This window comes from Triticum aestivum, chromosome 7A (genome assembly GCF_018294505.1).
Source record: "Triticum aestivum cultivar Chinese Spring chromosome 7A, IWGSC CS RefSeq v2.1, whole genome shotgun sequence".
In the NCBI taxonomy this organism is placed as follows: domain Eukaryota; kingdom Viridiplantae; phylum Streptophyta; class Magnoliopsida; order Poales; family Poaceae; genus Triticum; species Triticum aestivum.
In genome coordinates this window covers 321474247-321497166 of record NC_057812.1, presented here as the reverse complement: position 1 = coordinate 321497166, position 22920 = coordinate 321474247, and the positions used below count along the sequence as shown (strand labels likewise).

General features: G+C 47.8%; 1 protein-coding gene across 2 annotated transcripts; it reads left to right on the top strand.

Moving 5' to 3' along the window:
* The first annotated feature begins 1032 nt into the window (after window positions 1-1032).
* LOC123154189 (uncharacterized) lies at window positions 1033-21464 on the top strand. Of its 2 annotated transcripts, none has more exons than XM_044572973.1 (7): window positions 1033-1288; window positions 1683-1998; window positions 2802-2887; window positions 19866-20012; window positions 20556-20679; window positions 20812-21101; window positions 21193-21464. In XM_044572973.1, exons 2-7 carry the CDS (start codon window positions 1803-1805, stop codon window positions 21283-21285), a joined length of 936 nt encoding a protein of 311 aa, XP_044428908.1. In that variant the 5' UTR covers window positions 1033-1288; window positions 1683-1802; the 3' UTR covers window positions 21286-21464. The 2 variants fall into 2 exon arrangements, with proteins under 2 accessions (XP_044428908.1, XP_044428907.1); XM_044572972.1 differs by having other exon boundaries at window positions 1152-1385.
* The last annotated feature ends 1456 nt before the right edge of the window (window positions 21465-22920 follow it).

Sequence of the window (22920 nt, the reverse complement as noted above, 5' to 3'; positions counted from 1 at the left end):
ATGATCTTGCGTGTGCGTAGGAATTTTTTTAAAATTACTACGTTCCCCAACATGAGGGTGGCGCTCGAGCATGAGGGGGGGGGGGGGTGGTGCAGAGCTGAGAGAGGGAGGGGGTGAGGCGGGGGTCCGGGGTGGTACGTGGCGTGTCGGTTCGAGACGCCATCGGGAAGGGCAGGCAGGCAGGGAGGAGGAGGTGGCCACGGGCGCCGTGTGTGCGCTCGGCGAGCACTGCGTGCAGCGCCTTCTGGCGAGAGGAGGGAGATGACTGGCAAGTTGGGCCAGGCCGGGTGCCACAGTGTTGGGTCGGCTAGGTTGGGAAGGCAAGCCACTCTCTTTTCTTTTCCACTATCTGTTTTCTATTTGCTATTTTGTTTCGTATTCAAATTACAAATCAAAACACTTTGGTTAATTCTATAAATTTTTGTGGGGAATATTTGAATTATTTTCAAACCACACAACAAATTCCAGAATATTTGAAACAACCAATATTTAATGGTAAATTTTAGCCTTTAACTCAAATACAATATGATTTAAATTCAGTGCCCAAATTATTGCTTAAAAATGATCATTATTTTTAGTCTGGATCAAAACCATTGCCAAAAATATCAAATATCAATGAAGAGCATTTTGGGTTCATTGAATGCAATATTTTTTATTGGACCTATTTGAATTTCAAAGTGCTAGGATTTGGTCACCTTCGTTTCAAGTTTTAAGGAAAAATTAACATGATGCATGGATGCAATGAATCTACTTACAATCTCTTATTCGAGGGTTGTAACAGATTTCAAGGCTGTTTTGTGTGGGGTGATGTTCCAACCGATGCTGCTTCAACGATTTTTAGATCTCGTCTCAAAAGGAGAGTGACTATTGCGGTTTTCAAAAGTTCAAAGCCTGATATGGCGAAAGCATTCGCAAGTTTCATCTTTCTTTACTGTTGGTTCAGTTCAATTTTAATTGTCGGTGGACAGTGTACAATTAGATGAAGAAGAAGATTAGTATGTTTGTTAATATAATTTTATTTTGTAGGGGTCATCCTACGCCCTGGCTTTTGTGATATTAATCAGATCTAAAATGCCCAATCTTTATTATTTAGAAAAAAAAAGAATAAAATAAAAGAAAAGTTATTTGATATCTTCTCAGGGAGGTGCTTCGTAGAAAATTCCACCGCTTTGTGCACTACGACCTTCAAGTTTGGTACTATCGCGTCCGCTTCCTTGCTGTTTCTCACGGAGAATCTTACCCCTTCCAAGCCTTCCCGTGAGAGGAAAGCTGCAAACGCCGGATTTAGGTAGGGCTTCTTCTTCTTGTTCCGTTTGCGCTGACGATTTATCGCATCGTTTGTTCATCTCTTGGGTCTTCTTGATCTGGAATTCGGCTTTCTCGTGGTGAGTTTTTCTTGACCCTTTACATTTTTCTCGGTATTCTGTTCGACTAGATCGGTGGGGGATTTTGCTTGGGGTCTCGGCCTTTGCCCAAATTAGTGCTTGAGATTTGAGATGTTGCCATGCGTCTCGGTGAGACGCACTTTGGTAGGGATTTATTGGATTTTTGGGGGTCGATTTTCAGGCACACTCTTTGGAATACAATTAGATTTCCACGAGTTTGTACCGAATTAGTGGTTCCACCGGGAATTGCCATAAGCTGTTCCCATTCTGATTATAATTTTCTTTGTGTAATTTCAGACTCCGTATGCCAATGCTACCTGTTTTGTGAGGTTGTATGCAAACGCTACCTAGCTATTGAAACTATCGACGGACATTATTGTACTGGCTAAAATCTAGACTAGAGGACATCTGCGGCGGATGGACAGTAGCGAGGAAGAGACGATCATGAGTGATTCAGACCCTCTCCTCGATAGGAAAGATCAGTCAGGCTCATTGCCCCAGCTCTCGCCACCACAGCCGGCAACCGTGACCGTGCTGGAGATTGAGGATGAGGAGACCGATGGTTCTTATGCCGCATGCTGCCGCATTTGCCTTGAGGCCGAGTCGGAGATAGGTAACAATCTTATGCATTGGAGATGCTATTTTGTTGTGTTGATGATCATCCTATGTATAGGGGATACAGTTTTTGTTGTGTCAATTTGATTGCTTTAGTTCAATTTGGTAATGATTTTTGTCTATGTCTAGTTTGCTTCTTGTCTGACTGCAGCAAGTAGAAGAAAGTGTGTGGTTACATGTACTCAGTTGTTTGGCATCTTTCAACTAATCCAAAATCTCTTTGTGATCTTTGCTCTGTAATGGAACCCAATAGGCAAAGCTTAGGTCATAGGATGTGTGCCAGTAGATTAGGGTAGCATTGAATTGTACACCTAATTAATACTTAATTTAATATAAGTTGTTAAACAGTTAACTAGACTAAACTTTTTTTTATCATAGTACTTGATAAATTAAGCGGGCGAGCGGCGGGAATCGAACCCGCAGTGCTAGCAGTTTTTGTTTTGTTTTGTTTTGCAGCACTTGCTTTAATTGAAGGTTTGCATCATAAATAGGACAAGAGAAGGTCCATGATCACATTGCGATGTCTGAAGCCTAAAGCTAACACTAAACGAACTGGTTCAAGTTCTAGCAGGAATAAGTATAATTTTTGCACGATTATGTTTTAGTAGACCTAATAGTGTAATTTGTTTCAACTGTTTAGTCTTCAGGCTGTACATTAGGCCAACAGGCCAATACTGCTTTTTATAGTTAGGGTTGTAGTTATTATATGGAAAACACATACTGGTTGGGTGCTACAGTTTGTCCATTTCAGGTCAACAATTTCTAAGCTTCCATATTTTACGTGACTCCATTTTTATGCAGGTGATGAGCTAATATCACCTTGCATGTGCAAGGGAACTCAGCAGTTTGTTCACCGTTCATGCCTAGACCATTGGAGGTCTGTGAAGGTACTGTCCCTTCTAGAGTTGCGTTTTCCATATGATTTTCAGATGGAATTGGTTCCTATCTATCTTACAATATACTAGTAACATTTGCACGTGCAATGCCCTAATTATCAGGAAATATACTAATCAAACTTTAGGTTATAGAGTTGATTTAGTTGAAGAGTCTTGGTCATCGACGGTTCCATTTCGAGGAGTCCAACAAGCAACCCCCCGAGCCCTCGTGCACCTAGACCGCGTCCTCTGCACGGGGAATGTCACCTTCGATGCCTCGCCTCCATCGTTTCCGATCACAGCCCCTTGCTGCTTGATTGCAAACTGGTGCCGCCGGGCCATCGACGGTTCCATTTCAAGGAGCTCTGGACGCGGTTGGACGGGTTGCACGATATCGTGGCGGCCGCCTGGCACTCTATCCACGATGACGACCCCTTCCGGCGGCTCATGCGACGCATGCAATTTACCGCGCGCAAGCTTACTAGCTAGAGCTTGAGGACAATCGACAATGTCCGCCTCAAGCTCGCGATCTCCAGGGAGCTCCCCAGGCTGGACACGGCGCAGGAGTGCTGGCTCCTGTCCCCGCATGATGACTGGCTCCGGCGGCAGATCAAGGCTTCATATCTTGGCCTCGCCTCCCTTGAGCACACCATAGCCCAACAGCGCGCTCGTCTTGCGTCCCTCAAGGACAGTGATGCCAACACATCTTTCTTCCACCGGCAATGCACGTGCTGGTGACAGAAGAATCGGATCCACATCCTCACTGTGGACGGCGCCTCGATCTCTGTCCCCTGCGACATGGTGGCCTCGGCATACACACAGTTCGACGTCCTGCTCGGCTGCGAGACGCCTCGCGAGTGCGGTCTCGACCTCTTCGCGCTAATCACGCCCACAAACCTCGACGACCTCGACGCCCCTTTCGACGCCGAGGAAATTTGACAGGCGGTGAAACACCTCCCCTCATGGAAAGCTCCCGGCCCGGACGACTTCACCGCCAAATTCTTGTGCGCGTGTTGGTCCATCGTCCGACAGGATTTCGTCGACGTCTTCCAGCGGCTTTACGAGATGCGTGGTCGGGGCTTTTGCTCCCTCAACCAGGCGCTCCTCACCTTGCTCCCGACGCGCAGACGCTAGTGGCCTAGCCGACTTTAGGCCCATAAGCCTAATTCACCTCGTCGCCAAAATCTTTGCCAAGGTCCTGTCGCTCCGCCTCGCGCCAAAGCTCTATAGCCTCGTCAGCACGTGCCAGAACACATTCATCCCCAGCCGCAGCCCGCACGACAATTTCGTCCTCGTGCACTAGTCGTGTGCCTTCTGCACCAGCTCGGCGCCCCTCGCGTCCTCCGGAAGTTGGACTTGGCTCGCGCTTTTGACACCATTAGTTGGCCGTTCCTCTTCGATGTCCTCCGCCAGTACGACTTCGGCTCCCGCTTCTTGGACTAGCTGGCCATCTTGCTCCCCTCGGCTAGTACGAAGGTGCTCATCAACAAAGACCCCGGCCCCACCATCTGGCACAGGTGTGGCCTCCGCCAGGGCGACCCCGTGTCGCCACAACTCTTCGTCCTCGCCGTTGACACGCTGGGCCGCCTCCTCCGCCGCGCGACGGGATTGGGCGTCCTGCAGTGGCTGCACCCCCGGCCCTGGTCCCCTCTGTCTCCTCTATGCCAATGACGTGATCCTCTACTGCTACCCCACCATTGGCGACATCACGGCCGTCAAGAGCATCCTACTGCTCTTCACCGCGCATCAGGCCTCTAGGTCAACTTCTCGAAAAGCTCCGCTACCCTGATCCGGTGCTCTGCCGATGATGCCGCGCCCGCTGTCAACCTACTGGGCTGCCCCTAGCCGAGTTCCTGATCACGTATTTGGGCATCCCCCTGACGCCACACCGCCCCACGGTCGCACAATTGCAGCTCGTCGTCGACAAAACGGCCGGCATGCTACCCACCTGGAAGGCGCATCTCATGAACAAGGCCGGCCGCCTCGCGTTAGTCAAGGCCATCCTGAGCGAGATCCCGATCCACCAGCTCCTCGCTCTAGCGCCCCCAACAAGACCATCAAGGCACTCGAGAAGATTCAGCGAGGCTTCTTGTGGGCCGGGCACGCGGAAGCAAATGGCAGGCACTGCCATGTTTATTGGCAATGCGTTGCTAGCCCGCTCTCGCTTGGCGGCCTCGGCGTGCGTGATCTCGCTCGGACCAGCCTCGCGCTCCACACCCGATGGTTGTGGTTCAGCCGCACGGACAACACCAGAGCGTGGGCTGGCCTCGACCTGCAGTTCACCGCTGAGGAGCATGCATTCTTCTTCGCATCCACCACCATGCAAATCGGGAATGGCATGCAGGCCTTCTTCTGGGAAGACCGATGGATCGATGGGCGCTCCGTTGGCGAGATCGCTCCGCTCCTATATGCATGCATTCCCAAGCGCCGTTGCAAGCTCAGGACCGTCGCCCATGGATTATAGGCCAATTGATGGGCGCGGGACATACATGGCACGATTGGCATCCATGAGATCGGGCAATACTTACAGCTCTGGCACACAATCAGCCGCACGACCCTCTCTGCCGAGCCAGACCGCCTCTCCTGAAAGTGGAACCCCCGCGACGTCTACTCCACCAAATCGGCCTACATCGCCACCTTCAATGGCTCCACGGGCTGCGTCCCATGGAAGCGCACCTGGAAGAACTGGGCGCCCCCGCGCGTCCGATTCTTCCATTGGCTCGCCCACCTGGACCGGTGTTGGACGGCCGACCGCCTCGCCCGCCGCGGCCTACAGCACCCCGTGCGATGCCCCCTCTGTGACCAGGACCCTGAGACCATACACCACCTCATCCTCGCTTGCCCCTTCGCCCAGCAGATCTGGTACGAGGTGCTGCACTGGCTCCGACTCTCCTGTGCCCCGCCCGACAGCGAGACTTCTCTCAATGACTGGTGGCACACGGCGCGGCAGCACACTCCCAAACCCATGCGCAAGGGCCTCGCCTCCGCGACCCTCCTCGTCCCAGGGATGATTTGGAAGTACCGTAACGATTGTGTCTTCAACCGAGGATGGCCCTCGGCGAATGACCTGCTCACGAAGATCAAGGACAGGCCGCCCTCTGGGCCAGAGCCGGCGCTCTAGGGCTTCGTGCCATCGTACCACAAAGTTGGGACGTTCACTGATGTGCTATTGGGCACTGTAACTGCCTCCTAGGAGGATTGTAACTGAAACTCTCTTTCTTTCCAAAGCAATGAAATGCAAGCTCTCTTGCGTTTTCTCGAAAAAAAAGTCTTGGTCATGGAGTCTGTTAAGTTATAGAGTATGTAGTCGGACTAGAGTGGCCAGGAAAGAAGTTCTCATCGTGTGCATTTGTCATGTCTTAGTTATTACATGGTGAATGAGCTACATATACTCTCTCTGTCAAAACACTTCACATAATAGTTTTGTCTTAAGTTATATTTGTGAAATATGACCAAGCTTTTTTCTTTTGAACCGGGCATAACCCCTTTCCATTACTTAACATAACGGAAATACAGCGTCTGATTTTTAAAGGAAGCTGGAAAGGGGAAAGCGAGTTCAAGACACCGCTGGGAAACCCACCGTGAGCACTCGTCATCGAGCAGCTCACTATAGGGCGAAAACCCAGTACCATCTAAAACCAACTATCCTAACCAGCACGAACCAAGGTACCAGCATAAAGTCTCCAAAAGGGGGAAAGCTCACATGATGAGCAGACAGCAAAAGCCCACGCAGGGGCAAAGATCAAAGTCTAACATAACAGTTGGGGAGGTAGGATGCTATTGATGAAGATAGTACAGCAGCAACTCATCAGTCCATCGCTGGTTCAGCTGGGGTGGCACAGATCCTCATGATGGTAGCCGCATTGGTCTTGAGCATCTTGGCGCCGTGCTCCATTGCCTCGCGATCAACTCCATCCATCAGACCTGCCCAATAATTCAGATATCCACATGCAGAAAAAACCACATCAAAAGGAGTTTTTAGCTTCTTATGTTCGAATGGGGCCCGATTACGACGGTTCCACATAGCCCAGCATATCGCAGCAAGGCCAAAGGTATAGAACTTAGATCCATCCGGTAAGAAGACATAGCACCAGGAGAAATATTGCCACAAATTGTCAGGACATAAACCCGTGCCCAGGACACACCCAACAGTTCTCCAGACTACCCTGGCAACTGGGCAGGTGAAGAAAAGGTGTTGCGAGGTTTCTCTATCTGTGCAGAAGGAACATTTCGGGTTTCCAGCCCAGTTTCATCTTTTCATAACATCTCGTGTCAGCACAACATCCTGGAATAATTGCCATAAGAATATCTGAATCTTAAGAGGAAGTTTAGCTTTCCATATCCATCTATAGTCACAACCAGCTAGATGCTTTTCGAAGTATGCGTACACAGATTTAGTTGTGAAGCGCTTACTCTTCCCAAGGTTCCAGCTCACTTGATCCGGCTCATTAGAGAGTACCCAGGATTCAACCGCCCGCTTGACTTCCCCCCACTGATCCATCAGTGGAGGGTGTAGACGTCTCCTGAAGAAATCTATGCTAACATTGTTTTTGAACTTGGCAACTGTAATCTCCTGCTCATTACATATGCTGTAAAGCTCGGGGAATCTATCCCGTAAGGGAGAGTTATTATCAATAGGATCACCCTCTTCCAGTTAGATAATATTCCTTAACTTTCATAATGGCTTTCCAGATCGGCGAGTCTCCAAATCTACTTCTCACCGAAGTTATAGTATCTTTTTTTCAAGTACCTGGTTCGAATTACATCCTGCCACAACCCTTGCTGTGTCTTGAGTTTCCACCACCATTTAGTAAGTAAGCTAATATTATGCTTACGGAGATCTTTCACCCCCAAACCCCCTTTGTTCTTCGATCTACAGATTCTGGTCCATTCCACAAGATGATAACGTTTCCTGCCGTTGGTTTCTTGCCAGAAAAACTTTTTGCGATGTTTATCAAGTTTGTAGATCACCATCTTAGGAAGCAAAAACATAGCCATGTAGTAATAAACAATGCTAGAAAGGGAGGAATTTAGGAGTACAAGTCTTCCTCCCGAGGATGCAGCGTTCCCAATCCATGTTTCACAACATTTGAGGAATTTGTCATCTACAAAACTCCAGTCCAGGCTACGCAAGGTGGAGTAGCTTACCGACACTCCCAAGTATTTCATCGGGAAGTGCCCAATTTGACAGTTGAAAAGATCAGCATAGGAAGCTAGTACATTATCATCTCCTCCCACACACAGGATTTCACTCTTAAGGAAGTTTATCTTTAGACCAGACATGAGTTCAAAAATATATAAGAGGTGCTTCAAGTTAACAGCAGCCTCCTCATCATGTTCAAAACAGATGACTGTGTCGTCAGCATATTGGAGGATGGCTATGCCATTCTCAATGAGGTCCGGAGCTAGTCCAGTAATCATTTTTTCCTTTTGAGCATTGCGAATCGTCTTAGACAGAGCTTCCACAGCGAGGTTAAATAAAAATGGGGAATGAGGTCGCCTTGGTGAACGCCTTTGTAGCTCTGAAAGTAAGGTCCCATCTCATTATTTAGCTTAATGCTGACTGTACCATTACTGAGGATTTTTTTCACCCAGCCACACCAAGTAGTCCCAAACCCTCGATTACTATGGCATCGAGGAGGAAATCCCAGTTTATCTTGTCATAGGCTTTTTCAACATCTAGCTTAAGTACCACACCAATCTTTTTCTTTTGATGAGTGTGGTGTAGCACCTCATGGAGTGAGGATCCCATCCATGATATTCCTGTGCTTAATGAAAGCATTCTGGTGTTTGCTGATAAGCTTGTCAGCAAAAATAGCTACTCTGTTATCCATCACCTTAGTGATCAATTTATAAGGGCATCGAAGGAGACAATATGACCAAGTTTATAGGATAAGAAATATCACATTCACAGTATCAAATCAATATCATTAAATCCATAATCTAATATATTTTATTGTATTTATTTGGTATTGAAGATCAAAGTGAGTGCATATAAAAATGAGAAATGAGATAACGACAACAAAAACAACATTAAGCATATAAGCACATGTATACCAATAATTAAAACTGCTGTGTGCTCTGCTTATACATCTCTGGAAGTGCTATGAGATACCACTATCAAATCTCTTCTATGTTCACAAGACATCTCGGTACATGCCCACGGACTGAACAAAAAACTGTTGGTGCTCCGTCTCACAATCATTGTGACATGTACGGCTTCATGTGCACATACACCTTGAAAGGTAAAGAATGTAGATTCTGTTTCCCAAAAATCAAGAAGACAATGATCCCAAAAATGGAAGGTCCAGAAAGTGAATATATATATTTAAATAGTCCTTTTTAGATAAAGTTGTGTTCTTGTAGATAATTTGCTCACTGCAACTCAGAACTGTGTATAGCGAATCTCGGAGCACATCAATGATCTGTCCACATGTTCCCAACTTCCCATTCGAAAAGTAGAAAATAACACCACATATCCCCAATCATGGAAAAAGGAAAAACACATGTTCTTTGCTGGAAACTATTGTGCAATGTAGACCAAATTCGTCCGCTGGGCAGATTTTTTTCCCCACAAGTTTCATTTGAGTGTAGGTACAAATAATAGGAATTCAATTTCTCACTATCTTCTTTTGTATGTTCAGTTCAGTGAAGTAGAAGGAACAATTATTAGGGGATTAAAAATGAAAACACCCTTATTGGGATGTTCATCTAAAAAAAACAGAAGTATGCACCAATGTGGTTGTAAGCTGCATTTCTGACAATTAAAAGTGCACCTTGTCGAAAATGTTTTATCTTAACCAAGCTAAAAATTCGGTGAAGTGGTATAGAAATAGCTATCGCACAATACTACTTGCTCCATCTCTAATTGGACCAAACATATGCATGTCTTCAGAGGCACATCGGTATGCCTTCTCACTGGTATGTGATTCGTTTGGCCTAGTACTTCGCTTACGAAAGCCATGCTCATTAATGCTATACTCACCAAATGCTCTACTCTTTGTTCCCCCATCAGACATTTTCAAGGGAGAAAAAACATAACACAAACAATTACACATCTAACCATGTTTAAATTCACAGATGCACCAAAGACTAAAGCAAAGCTCAATGAACGCTAAACCATTTTTTTCTTCCAAAAAAGGTATTGTTCCACAACTAACGTCGGCATGAAGAATTGAAGATAGAATGATGACATGTGTTTACAACATAGGAATCGTAGGTATCCTTCTGGAAAGCAACCCTGGTACTGATGCTACCTTTGTCCCCACCACGAGGGCTCGCTCGCGATCAGCTGCAAATGTCGTGCATGGTTCACAGATTGAGAGAACCCTATGGACATATCGGTTGCCAGATTACATCAACGACAAGCAATTTTTGCCTGCAAAAGTTGGGTTTACCAAGAGGCTTGGGCAAACATGATTTTTTCCCCTAAATAAATAGAAGAGAGCTCCTTCGATTTCATCGATTTGAAACTACGGTTTTACAAACTACGAAAGCAGGAAAAATGAAGCAGTGGAAGGCGCTGGGCAAACCCGATTATGCGTGCCAATCACGAACACAACAAATCAATATGCAAATAATGAGGAAAAATATACAGCGATAATCATCTATCTTGTCTTTTGAATGCCCGATTCTTTAATATATTTCAATTTTGAACCAAATCAGGCAACTGGCAAAATGCGTTTGGCGCTGTGGGACCACCTCGATCTGCTTGTCGAAGGGATTGCTCAGCGCATCAGGGCATAGGAGGGTGGTCGTGAGGTCTGGCCTAGAGAACGAGGAGAACGATAGTGATGTTCTGGTGCCAGCGAGCTCACCGGGAGTGACTTTCTGACCCTTCTCGACAAACGGATCTGGATGGGCGTGGCAGAGGATGTGAAAGGGCACAACAGGGTGGTGCCACCAGTAGGGGGAGGAGGCAGTGGTGGCAGTGAGGTTGAGGGCTACGCGCTCTGACAGTACTCGCTGCGCTTTAATGTGGGGAGCGTGGCGAACTTTGAACTCGAGGCGACATATGGGCTCACCCTGGACGGTGATCCGCAAGCGATGTGTCGGCATTTGTGGTGTGAGGGGAGAAAGGAGCGTGAAAGGAATTGAGAAAATTATGGGAGGTCTTTAGGTATCTTGCTTGTTAGGCTGACATCATTTGACTGTGGAGATGTGAAACTAGAACCAATGGCAGTGGTGGGTAATTAGGACGTTAAACATGGTGTGGTGCTCACCATTGGGACGATACGAATTGTTGGATTAACACAGATGTATGACCAAGATCAATTGGGTCTGTCCCTTTGGGTCTTCTTATTATATTGGTATAGATATAGATGCTCCGAGACACTATTATAGGTTCCGTAGTTTGCTTTCCACTGCTAGTGTAAGAATATTAGCATATCACATGCGATCAGGTTTTCTTCCTTTTTTTGAGGGAATGACAGTAGGAGAGGCTCCTGCTGTGTTAGGTGGGAGAGAAGAAGAAAACTACTTTAGGGGAGATCAGAAACAAAGAAAGAAATAAAGGTAGGGTGAGCACCCTTAGTCCTATGTTGGAGGAGGCTAAAATCCTCCTTAAATCTTCTCATCCAGCCCTCAATGCTTGGAGCAATTCTTCTGAAATGCTTGTTGTTTCTTTCCTTCCACAGACTCCAAGCAGCCACTAGAAATATGTCAAAGAAGAGCGGGCGCCCCCAAGTTTCTTTACCATGTTGAAGCAGTTGGAGGCGGCAGGTGAATGAGGGCCAGTCAATGCCAAGTTTTTGCCAGCAAGATCTGCTAAACGGCGAGTAAAAATCATGTGATCAAGTGTCTCCTCAATTGGAGTGCCACATAGCAAACAACTGTGGTCATTGCCAATGTCAAAGTGGCGTCGCTTCAACATGTTATGTGTGTTCAATCTATCGTTCATGAGAAGCCATCCAAAAACCTTGATCCGCATGATGCAGTGAGAACGCCAGAGCAGAGAGAATGTTGGGTGGGCGTTCGCGTCTCTAAAATAGAACTTGTAGTAATCAGTGGGCCGGTAATCTGCCTTGCCCCAGGTGTAGTGCCAGATGTCATTCGTTGACGTGGTCGGGTGCATGTGTGAGGAGACCAGTTGGATGTCACGCACCTCGTCCAAGGCCTGTGGGGAGGGGGCAGATGAAAGGTTTCCGACAGTGCCGTGCTCTCCAAGAAACTTTTGACTGACTCGTCTTCGTGCATGGCATAGGAGAATGCATGGGGATGGGAAGATTCTAGAACGTCACTTGCCCAAAGATCTTTCCAAATAAGAGTAGTCGTACCTGAGACTACCCAGACTTGCGTGATGCCTCGAAAGGTGGGTGTAAGTTTCAGAATGTCGCGCCACCAGAAGGATCCAACCAGGTTTGTTGCGTGAGGTATTTTGTTCGTATAATACGTGTCCCAAATAAGATGAACCCAGGGGACGTCGAGCTTGTTGTAGAACTTGTGCAGGAATTTCATAAGCAGTGCATCATTCTGTATTTCGATGTTAATAACCCAAGTCCTCCATGCCTTTTGGGCTTGCAAACCATATCCCAGGCCGCAAGAGAGTTGCATTTGTCACCCTGCTCAGTTTTCTTGGTCCAAAGGCATCTTCGGATTTTATCAAGCATCTCAACCAGTTTTGGGGGAAATTTGAGTGTGCACATGGCATAGATGAGGAGGGACGCGACAGTTGCATTAAGCCAAGAGAGTTTACCCCCGTAGGACATCATGGAGATCGTTGATGTAAGACGGCGTTCTGCACTGCAAACAAGTGGCATAAGGTCCAGGACGGTGGGCTTGGTCGTGCCAAGGGGTAGTCCAAGGTAGGTGAAAGGCAGAGACCCAACCGAACAGCCAAATAAACGTGCGAGGGCAAGGGCTGATTCCTGGGAGAGATTGATCGGGATGAGCGTGGATTTATGGAAGTTGATCCGGAGGCCGATGGAGGACGCGTAGTCCGTGAGGATCTCTTTTACGATAGCTGCTTGACGAGGGCATGCATGCATGGCCAAAATTGTATTGTCCGCATATTGTATCACCGGGTAGTCCATTTGTCCCGTGAAAGGGAATGACAGTTGGATCTTGCCTTGTCTATACACATCGTTGATGGCGGCTTGGAGGAGGTCGGCTGCGATCACAAAGATCAGGGGGGACAACGGGTCACCTTGTCACACCTCGGTGCGACAGTGAAACTGACGGCCCGGGACACCATTTAGTAAAACCGATGAGCGCCCCGTGGAGAAAATGCATTTTATCCAAGATAGCCACTTGTCATTGAAACCCATCTGCTTCATAATGTTTAACATGGGTGCGTGCTCAATCGTGTCAAAGGCTTTGGTGAAATCAAGTTTGAGCAGAATAATCTCCCTCGTAGAGGCGTGACATTGATGGATATATTGGAAGGTCCACGCCAAGCAATCCTGTATCGTTCACCCTTTGATGAAACCATACTGGTTAGTGTGAATGATTTTTAAAATGACATGTTGAAGGCGGTTGGCGAGAAGCTTGGTGATCAGCTTAAGGCAGCAACTGAGCAGCGTGATCGGTCTGTAGTCATTCACATTCTCCGGTGAGTTGGTTTTTGGGATTAGGGTTATCAGGCCATCGTTTATACTTGTGAGGTTCAATTCACCTTGATGAAATTTGTCACAAAGGTTATAGAAGTCTTGTTTGATGATAGGCCAACACGCTTTGAGAAAAACTCCACTAAAACCATCAGGGCCGGGCGCTCGATCAGTCGGCATTTCTTTGATTACTGCATCGATCTCATCGTGTGCAATTGTTCAGTTAACTGGTCCAGATCATGATGGCGCTGAACAATGTTTGAAAGGTTGAACTTCATTTCTGTCAGTCGCGAGGTGCCCAAACGATCAGTGTAAGTTTGAAACAGGAGTGCCTCTTTGCCCGAATGATTATCAACAAGAGCTCCATCATCTTTTCTGAAGCTGGTGATGTTACGGCGATATCTTTCAGTGGCAACTGCCTGGAAGAATTTCGTATTTTCATCGCCGAACTTGATCCACCGAATGGTGCAGCGCTTTTTCCAGGATTGATTTTGGTAGTTAAGAAGGCGCAGCAGGTGCCAAATCGTCAGCGAGCAGATTACCTGTGCGTGCAGTCGAAGTGGACGCAGGTTCAGGAGCTGCATTGAGGATTTCAGTAAGTTCAGTAGCAGGGACAACACATCGATTGCTTCCAATCTCCTAAAGGACATGCACTGGGGTGGGTGGTGCATCATCAGAATGCGTCTCTTGGGCGGAGGAGGAAGAGCCAATCGAAGGCATCAGCCGTGGCATCACCCGAGAGATGGTAGGGCGAGCATCAGTCACTTGGTTGATGTTGAAGCCATTGTATTTATTGGACCGGTTGCTACGACGGACTTTAGCAGTGGAAATGTGAGCAGGAGCACGAGCATTACGGCCATGAGTCACCACAGGGCCAGCAGGTTCAATGATGGAGCTAACTGCAGCGAGACCAAGCGTGCCCTGGGCAATCCTGGGGTTGCGATCAGTCGACCGAGGTGGACTAAAACTGGTGTGCCCGAGAGGCTGAGCAGCTAGCAGAGATGTAGCTTCGGTTGGAGCAGGCTCAGGAGAATTTTGCTGCTTGGCAAAGATAACTGCTGATGATTGTTAAAGATTTCTTCTAGCACTACTGAAGAAGCTGGAGGGAGAGGCAGCTGAGCAAGAGTGATGCCATTGTCAACAGCAGAGACCAAGACAGAAACCTCCAAGTTGGGGGATTGCATACCGTAACCATTGCTCCAAGGTCCAATTGTGGCGATTGTTGGGCGTAGGGCATGGAAGATGAAGGTGTTGAGTTGCTGCCTGGGTATCGGATCCGACAGGAGGAGGTTGATCAGTTCAGAGCCTTGTGCAGACAGGCCGAATTGTATGCCCTGGTTATGCAGACTGACAGAAACTGTGACTGAATCGTGTGCTTCAGATTGTTGGGTGGTAGGTGCAGCGACAGGTAGCAGAAGCAGAGCATCTCCAACAGAAACAGAGCTATCATCATCAGAAGAAAAGGTATCTTCCATAGCATTATCAGAAATGTTGTCTTCTGGGACAAGACCATGCTGCACTGTTAGACCTTGAGCAACCAACCAGGCTTGGTAATTGACCAGGTGTGGGGGGAGGGGCGGCAATGGAGGAGCCGGAGGAATTGGCCATGCCCCCCCCCAACCAGCATTGTTCTGGTGAGGCCCATTGCCATGGTTCGCGTTGTCAGCAGGAGGAGCACCGTTCTGAACCAACCAGTTATGGACCTGCTGTTGGTAGAGCTGCTCAGCGGTCAGTTCAGGTCCAAACTGCGGATGTGGATTGCTGTCAGGTGGGGGTGGTTCTTCGCCAGCAGGGAGAACCTCAGGCAGCAGGCCATTCCAATAGTTGCTCCTCAAGATGGTGATCTGCACGGTCCAGCAATCCCTCGCACCACCCAATTGCTAGACTACAAAACTCTTTGAAATCAGGCGAAGGCGCAGAAAGTGGGCCTTGAGCAAGATGAACCTCCTGTCCTGCCTTGGATTATACCAGCTGACGAGAGAGCCGTAGCCACCCAGGGCTTTGGTGATGTAGTAGTTTGTTTGGTAATCGTAGGGAAATCCGAAAAACATGAGCCAGACCTCGGGGCCAAAAGAGGTGGTGCGACGATTGAGGGCTTCATTGTGCGGCACAAAAGTGATTAGGAGATCCTCATCTTCAAGCTCAAGAGGGGTATTAACCGCAGCGTCCCTCATGAATGAATCCACAAATCCGAATATGCCAATGCCGAAAGGATGATCGCTAGATTCAGTGGTAAAAAGTTGGGACTCATGAAGCAGACCTTGAACCATGGTGCGGATGGCCGTGTGGAGATGCAGGGGGGCATAGTGGCTGGCTTCTGCGACGACGAGGAAGTCGTGGTTGAGCGGCGGAATGGGTCCGACGACCATGCCGCTGCGCACAAGACGATCTGCCGGACCGGGCTCGACGGCGAAGCCCGGTGGGAGGAACGGCACTGGGTTGAGCGGGTAGTTCGCCATGATCGGGGCGACGACGGAGGGCAGTGGTGGTGGCTGGTGAAGTGACGTGACTAGTCTATCTCTTCTTTTAGTTACGAGATATGATCTTGGAGGACAAGTCTAGGTTGATTTGTACTGTGTATATATGTCCCCAACATACATGAATACGATGGGCTGTATATTCTCCAAATCTTCCCAGTCCACATGGTATCCTCAACCATGTCACCACCACCCTTGATTTCGTCAAGTTGAATTTCTCCATTTGTTAGACCTTCAACCTCACCTAACGCAAGCTTGGCCTCACCAACCATGTCAACGGCTCCGTTGATGGCGCCATGATGCTCGGTGACGTTAAGTGGACTTAGATCGACTGCTGACACAGCCGAGCACGTGTGAACCGCCATCACCTCCCTCTTCCTCGACAATCACCTCCAACGCTCCGTCTTCACTAAACGAGAGTTCCACAATCTCGTCGAAGGTGATTTGTTCATCACCGCATTCTCCGGTCGTTTCAAGTGTCTTGCTGAGACACTGCGTGATTCGGGCTCTCCCGTTGTCGACCAGGACATGCTGCTCGCCTTCATCAATGGGCTCAATGGCAACTTCGACCACTATCAACTTGACCAACCTCACCTTTGCTTGTGCCCGCGGCACCCTACTCTAGTAAGAACCTCGCCTCGCCCATGGCGCTCACCATGTGTAGTGGCCCTTGTCGCTAATCGCTCTTGCCACGTGCCCATTGCTTCGCCTGCTTCCTATCCCGTCGCGCCTTCCTCTTGTGATTGCGGCAAGTGAGGGAAGAAGAAACCATCCCAAACTACGTTCAGCTCCAACCCGGCGGCTCCTGACACGCGAGCCGCTCCAACGCCAGCGTGGATCACCGATACCTACCCACCATCTGACATGTTCCAGGCATGGCCACCCAACAGGCACGTACCAGGTGCCGTTCTACTCGGGCCTTGTCCCGGCTTCTCTTTGCCACATGGCCATGACACGCAGCTAGGACAGCAGGGCTTTGCCTTCGCTCCTCCCTACTAGGGTTACGGTCCTTCACCACCACAAGCCCAACAAACGGCATGGGACCAGACACAATTTCACGCCGCCCTCAACAACCTCTCCCTTCAAGGCGGCGGGTCCAACTGGTCCCTTGGCACCTCGCATATGGCAAACAACCTCGGTATCCTCTCTCACTCCACACTCTTTTCCACCCCTAGCTTCATCGTTGCTAATGCCGACTCCCTTCTGATCACCCATACCGGTACCACCTCCCTTCCCATTTGTTCTTTTCTACTTCACCTTCACAATGTCGTCATCACTCATAATCTTATTAAAAGTTGATTTTTGTTTGTTACTTCACTCCTCAGAATCCTGCCACCGTTAAAATTTGACAAATATGTTTTTTCTATTATGGACTTGCATACACGATCAGTGATTCTCCGATGTGATTGCCTGGACGAACTTTATGCCCTCGTGTACGGGCCTTAGTCTCTTCTTGCTAGCACCTCCGAGCTTTGACTTCAACGACTTGGGCATCCAGGACATGACGCCCTCTCAAAAACGATTTGTCTTTCGAGTTCTCTTATAATAAGATCCCGTCTATGAGATATCATGCTTGTAGATTGGGGAAGCACGTTCATTCACCCTTTAAACAATCAGATTCTCAAGCTAGTTTTCCCTCTGCTCTTATGTGCTGTGTGATGTATGGACTTCACTTATAAAGAGTGTTCTCGGTTTCCAATATTTTTTTCTCAAGAAAACGCAAAAGAATTTGTGTTTCATTTCATTGAACAGGAAGACATCAGGGGTACAACCTCCAGAAAGGAGGGACATGCAGTGAATTCGCCTGCTGGGTCGGCTGTTTCGGCTGTCATCACAGTGAATTTGCTTGCCCCGCAGCGGATTCCCCTGTCCCGCCCACTGGTTGGCCGCTTCGCCCAACTCGGCTGCCATGGCAGCAACCGACCCTGGCTTGGGCAGCAGCGCCTCTGCGCCAACCACGACAACCTCCAGCTCTGCTGTCAAGCTCGTTGCCTCGTCACCTTCGCCGTCTGCACCCCCCATGCTGATTGCACCGACGCGTGATCTGGGGTTGTGGTCCTTCGACGTGTTCGTGCACACCATAGCCATGCGTGCTCGTCATGGGGTTATTTAGCCGAACTGCCGCCGCCACCGGTGAAGCCTCTTATCTCCCTGTCTCTGCTACCCTCCCCTGCTCGTGCTGCAATCCGCAACCCCACATGGTGTGCTGCGATACATGATGAGTTCAATGCATTGCAGGCTAACTGCACATAGATACTCGTGCCTCGTCCTTGTGGCGCCAACATCGCCACCGGCAAGTGGGTATATCTGCACAAGCTTAATAGATGGCTCTTTGGATTGCTACAAAGCTCACAGGGTTGTATGTGGCTTCACACAACATGCTGGTGTGGACTTTGGTGAGACCTTCGGTCCCGTGTGCGTCTTGCCATTGGCCGGTATACCAGCTTGACGTCTCCAGTGCCTTTCTGAACCGGGTACAAGCTTAAACCCAAGGCCTCGGCTGCCTCTGGAGATCTCTTGTCTGATGCTACCTTCTACCGAAGTATTGCAAGAGCTCTTCAATACCTCACCTTGACACGACGGGACATTGCATATATTGTTCAGAAAATTTGTTTGCACATGCATGCTCCACGAGATGCTCACTGGGGGGTGATCAAGAGATTGCTTCGCAATCTTCGTAGCACTACATCTCACGTCTTCAGCTTACTGGTAGCTCCTCCACCGCCATTGCCGCCTAGCGCGGTGCTGATCGGGCCGGCTGCCCGGATACTCGCCACTCTACATCTTTTTTTTTTGCGTCTATGTCAGCGACTCTTTGGTGTCATGGTCCTCCAAATGACAACCCATGGTTTAACATTCTAGTGCCGAAGAAGAATATCGAGCGGTCCCCAATGCCATGGCGGAGTGTTGTTGGCTTTGTCAACTACTTGGTGAGCTCCACTGCACCATCGACAAGGCCTCCGTGATGTTTTGTGACAGTGTCTATGCTGTCTACTTGTCAGCTAACCCAATTCATCATCGCCGCACAAGCATGTTGAGTTGGATATCCATTTGTCCGCGAAAAGGTGCCCCTTGGACAATTTCACGTTGTTCATGTTCCGACCACTCACATGCGATCACGTAGGATCGTTTCCTTCCTAACTCTCCTGGTCTATCTCTTTTTTTAATTGCGAGATATGAACTTGGAGGACAAATCTAGGCCTGTCTGTACTGTGTATATATGTCCCCAACATACATGAATACGATTAGCTGCACATTCTCTAAATGTTCCGAATCTACAGCCAGCATTATGCTATATGTGTAAACCACCATATCGAGACACCAGTTGGATATAGAAAAAGTTTCACCTAGAGAACATGAGAAAATACACGCAGTGTCATATTGGTACGTGGAGTACTACTACAGCAACAGAACCTTTTGTCCCAACCAAGTTGGAGTAGGCTAGAGATGAAACCTAACAGAAACCTGTGAGAACCCAGAAGAGAAAAGAGAAAGTACAAGTAAACAAAGTAAATGTACCGTATATTGGAGGAGAAAATTGCAAGCTAGAGTTTCTTTTTCTCTGGCGGTAGTAATGTGATCAGAACCTGCCACCTAGCCTCATTAATCTTGTTTCAAGTGGCAGTTTCTGAGATTGCAAAGATGTTATCAGCTTTAGACTTGTATTGGCAACGCGATATCCATTAGGAGTCAAGCTGCATCTCTGCAAACTATTCTCATTCAGCTTAATTTGGAGGGTTAGGTTGAAATCGTGCTGCTCGAAGGCTTAGCACATCACTGTTGGAATATTTTATTAGAATCTTTAGGTTCAACTTGTACTTTATTGAGCTTTATGATTCCCCTTGTATTAAGGATTTCCTAAGTCCTAACTAGATGCTATGCCTTCTAATTTTTTTTTCTGTTGATATATTCATTATGGTTGGGAAATGTAGTTAAATGCTGCTCCCATTTTTCCTGCTTACTTTGTAGGAAGGATTTGCATTCTCACACTGCACAACATGCAAAGCTCAGTTCCATCTTCGAGTGGAAACTCTGGAAGATAACTCATGGCGCAAAATAAAGTTCCGGCTCTTCGTGGCAAGAGATGTTATACTTGGTTTTCTTGCAGTTCAAATTGTAAGCTCTAAGACTTGAAAATATTTCTTTTTTAATGCCTTTTCTTCACTAAATGAAATCCAATATCTTTGTTTCTAAAGATGCTCTTATTTAGTACTGTTGCACAACTGGGAATACTTATACATAATAAGTCTGTACAATATAATTCAGAAAATGCCCCCCTGAGGCATTCAGAGTTACATTTTCCTACTTCAGTTAAACTATGAAAACACCAATCTATTGAATCTGGAATAGTAGTTGCATTATTCAAAATTTGCATATTTAGATCTTGAGTAAATTTGACGGAACTGCAGGTTTCATGTACAAATGATCACGAAATACAAGTTGATACCACATGTTTAATGTACAAACTAACACAAAATACAAATTATTTTTTTGAACGGAATGATTCTTATCATTGGCATTTCGCTCTCCAAGCAATGCCAATGCACTTTTTATTTTCAGAATACACATACTGATGTACTATTAAAATATTAGGGCATTTTTTCAGTACAAATTCAGGCAGGGGAAATAATTATTTGCATATATTTTCATTTTCTGCAGACTATTGCTATCATTAGTGCAATTGCATACTTTCTAGACAGGGACGGAAGTTTCCGGAATAGTTTCAGTGATGGTTGGGATCGTATCTTGTCAAAGCATCCAATACCGTTCTACTACTGCATAGGTATTGGAATAACACCTTTCTGTCATAATGATGCATATGTACCATTTATATTAGTCAGCAAAACTTTTGGTTACAGCAACATAAAACTGCTGTTATTGAATTAACCTAACGTTTTATCTGTTGATGTTCAAGGGGTTGTGGTTTTCTTTGTGCTGCTTGGATTTTTCGGGTTGATAGTGCACTGCTCGTCCTTGAACGACAACCAAGATCCGTGCTTAGTTGGGTGCCGGAACTGCTGCTATGGTTGGGGCATCCTGGACTGTCTCCCTGCTTCTTTGGAGGCCTGCTTTGCCCTGGTGGTGCTCTTCATCGTCGTGTTCGCTATCCTTGGGATTGCATACGGTTTCCTCGCGGCGACTATGGCCGTCCAGAGGATCTGGCAGAGACATTATCACATCCTGACCAAAAGAGAGCTCACAAAGGCAAGAGGCCGCCTCACATTGGTCGAGCTATTTCCCGGGGCAGCATCATTCTTTCAGATTATGAATTCGTTTCATTCTTTTTCGCATGCAGGAATACGTAGTGGAAGATCTGCACGGCAGCTACTCGGCCCCGAAGCTTGAGCCAGAGCATGAGGAGCGGCTGAAAATACTGAAGCTACTGTAGATGGCCCATCCCCATCAAGACCACTGTAAATCCCGCCTGTATTGCTGTGGGCCGAAAGAGTGTTGGTGAGTTGGATCGTCTGTGAAAGAAAATGGTGACGCGATTGAAACTTGTAGCTTTCTGAATCGAAATCCCCCCGCCCCTTTTTTTTAACAAATGAATAAAATTTGGTCCATGCACTGCACCTGGTTCTGATCTCGGGAGGCCTTTGATGAAGACATAGGCAAACTGCGACGCGCTCGGCACGTGGAGAACATGAACTCACCGAGGGAAACATGCTCGTGGACGAAGTGAAGATCGATTTTCACATGCTTGGTGCGGTGGTGCTGAACGAGATTGCTTGACATATACATGGCGTTCATGTTGTCACACGTGGCTATACATGGCGTTCACGTTGTCACATGTGGTGCGGCGGCGGCCGACGAATCTTGGTGAGAAGTTGCCGAAGCCACACAGCCTCAACGACGGGCGTTGGCAATGCCCTTGTACTCCACCTTGGTGCTCGATCGCAAGACAATGTTCTGGCATTTCGATGACCAGCTGACGTGGTTGGAGCTGAGGAACACGTGGCGCAGCGGCGGCCGACAAATCTCGGTGAGAAGTTGCCGAAGCACGGCGACGGCCGACGAATCTTGGTGAGAAGTTGTCGAAGCCACACAACCTCAACGATGGGCGTTGGCAATGCCCTTGTACTCCACCTCAGCGCTCGATTGCGAGACAATGTTCTGGCATTTCGACGACTAGCTGACGTGGTTGGAGCCGAGGAACACTGCAAAGCCAAACGTAGATTTGTGGGTGTCTGGGCACCCAGCCCAATCTGCGTCCTAGTATGACGTCAAATTGCCATGGGACGTCCGAAATAACTGACAGGCCAAGGCGTGTGGTCCCATGAACATAGCGAAGAACCCGCTTCACCATCTGGTAGTGGGCTTCCCCGTGACCAGACAACATCGTTAAACAACAGGAGATATATCAGGGCGACCGAGGGTGAGGTACTGGAGAGCCCCGGCGAGACTACGATAGTGAGGATCATGTAAAGGACACCATCTGTAGAGGATAATTTTGCATTGATGTCGATGGGCGTAGAGACCAACTTGCAGTTTAACATCGCCGTGACGATCTAAAATGTCTAGGGCATACTGTTCTTGAGAAAGGTGGAGACCGGTACTGTTGTGATGCATTGATCCCAAGAAAGTGGTGGAGAGAATCCATATCGGTCATGGCGAATTCACGGTGCAGCAAGGTGGTGATGGATTTCAGAAAGGTGGAAGAGCTGATGGTGAGAATTATGTCATCTACTTGTAGCAGGAGCTATGTGGTGTTGCGGACACGATGGAGCAAAAACAACAGTTGGTGCAGTCCAATGTCCCCTTGTGTTTTGGATATTGTTGTCAGAAACATTGAGGGACTGAATTTTGTTAGTGCACATAGAAAGAAAGTAGTCCCTGGAGTTTCGAGAAGATTGCTATAATCTTCAGAGAAGTTTGCTGTAAACTTCCGAGAGTGTTATCTGAGCTGCAAAGAAGATTGATGAGCTTTGAGGAGTTTGCAACCGAGAAGAATGCGTGTCGGAGTTGGCCTAAAAATGTTGCTGACGTGAAGCAATTTATACGCGAGGTGTCCAATAGAAAATGA

Bases quoted from the DNA above. Each gene is read 5' to 3' on its own strand.
- LOC123154189 (XM_044572973.1), top strand. From the start codon at position 1,803: ATGGACAGTAGCGAGGAAGAGACGATCATGAGTGATTCAGACCCTCTC. The intron at 1,999-2,801 runs GTAACAATCTTA...ATTTTTATGCAG, and splicing joins TGAGGCCGAGTCGGAGATAG to GTGATGAGCTAATATCACCT. The intron at 20,680-20,811 runs GTATTGGAATAA...TTGATGTTCAAG, and splicing joins ACCGTTCTACTACTGCATAG to GGGTTGTGGTTTTCTTTGTG.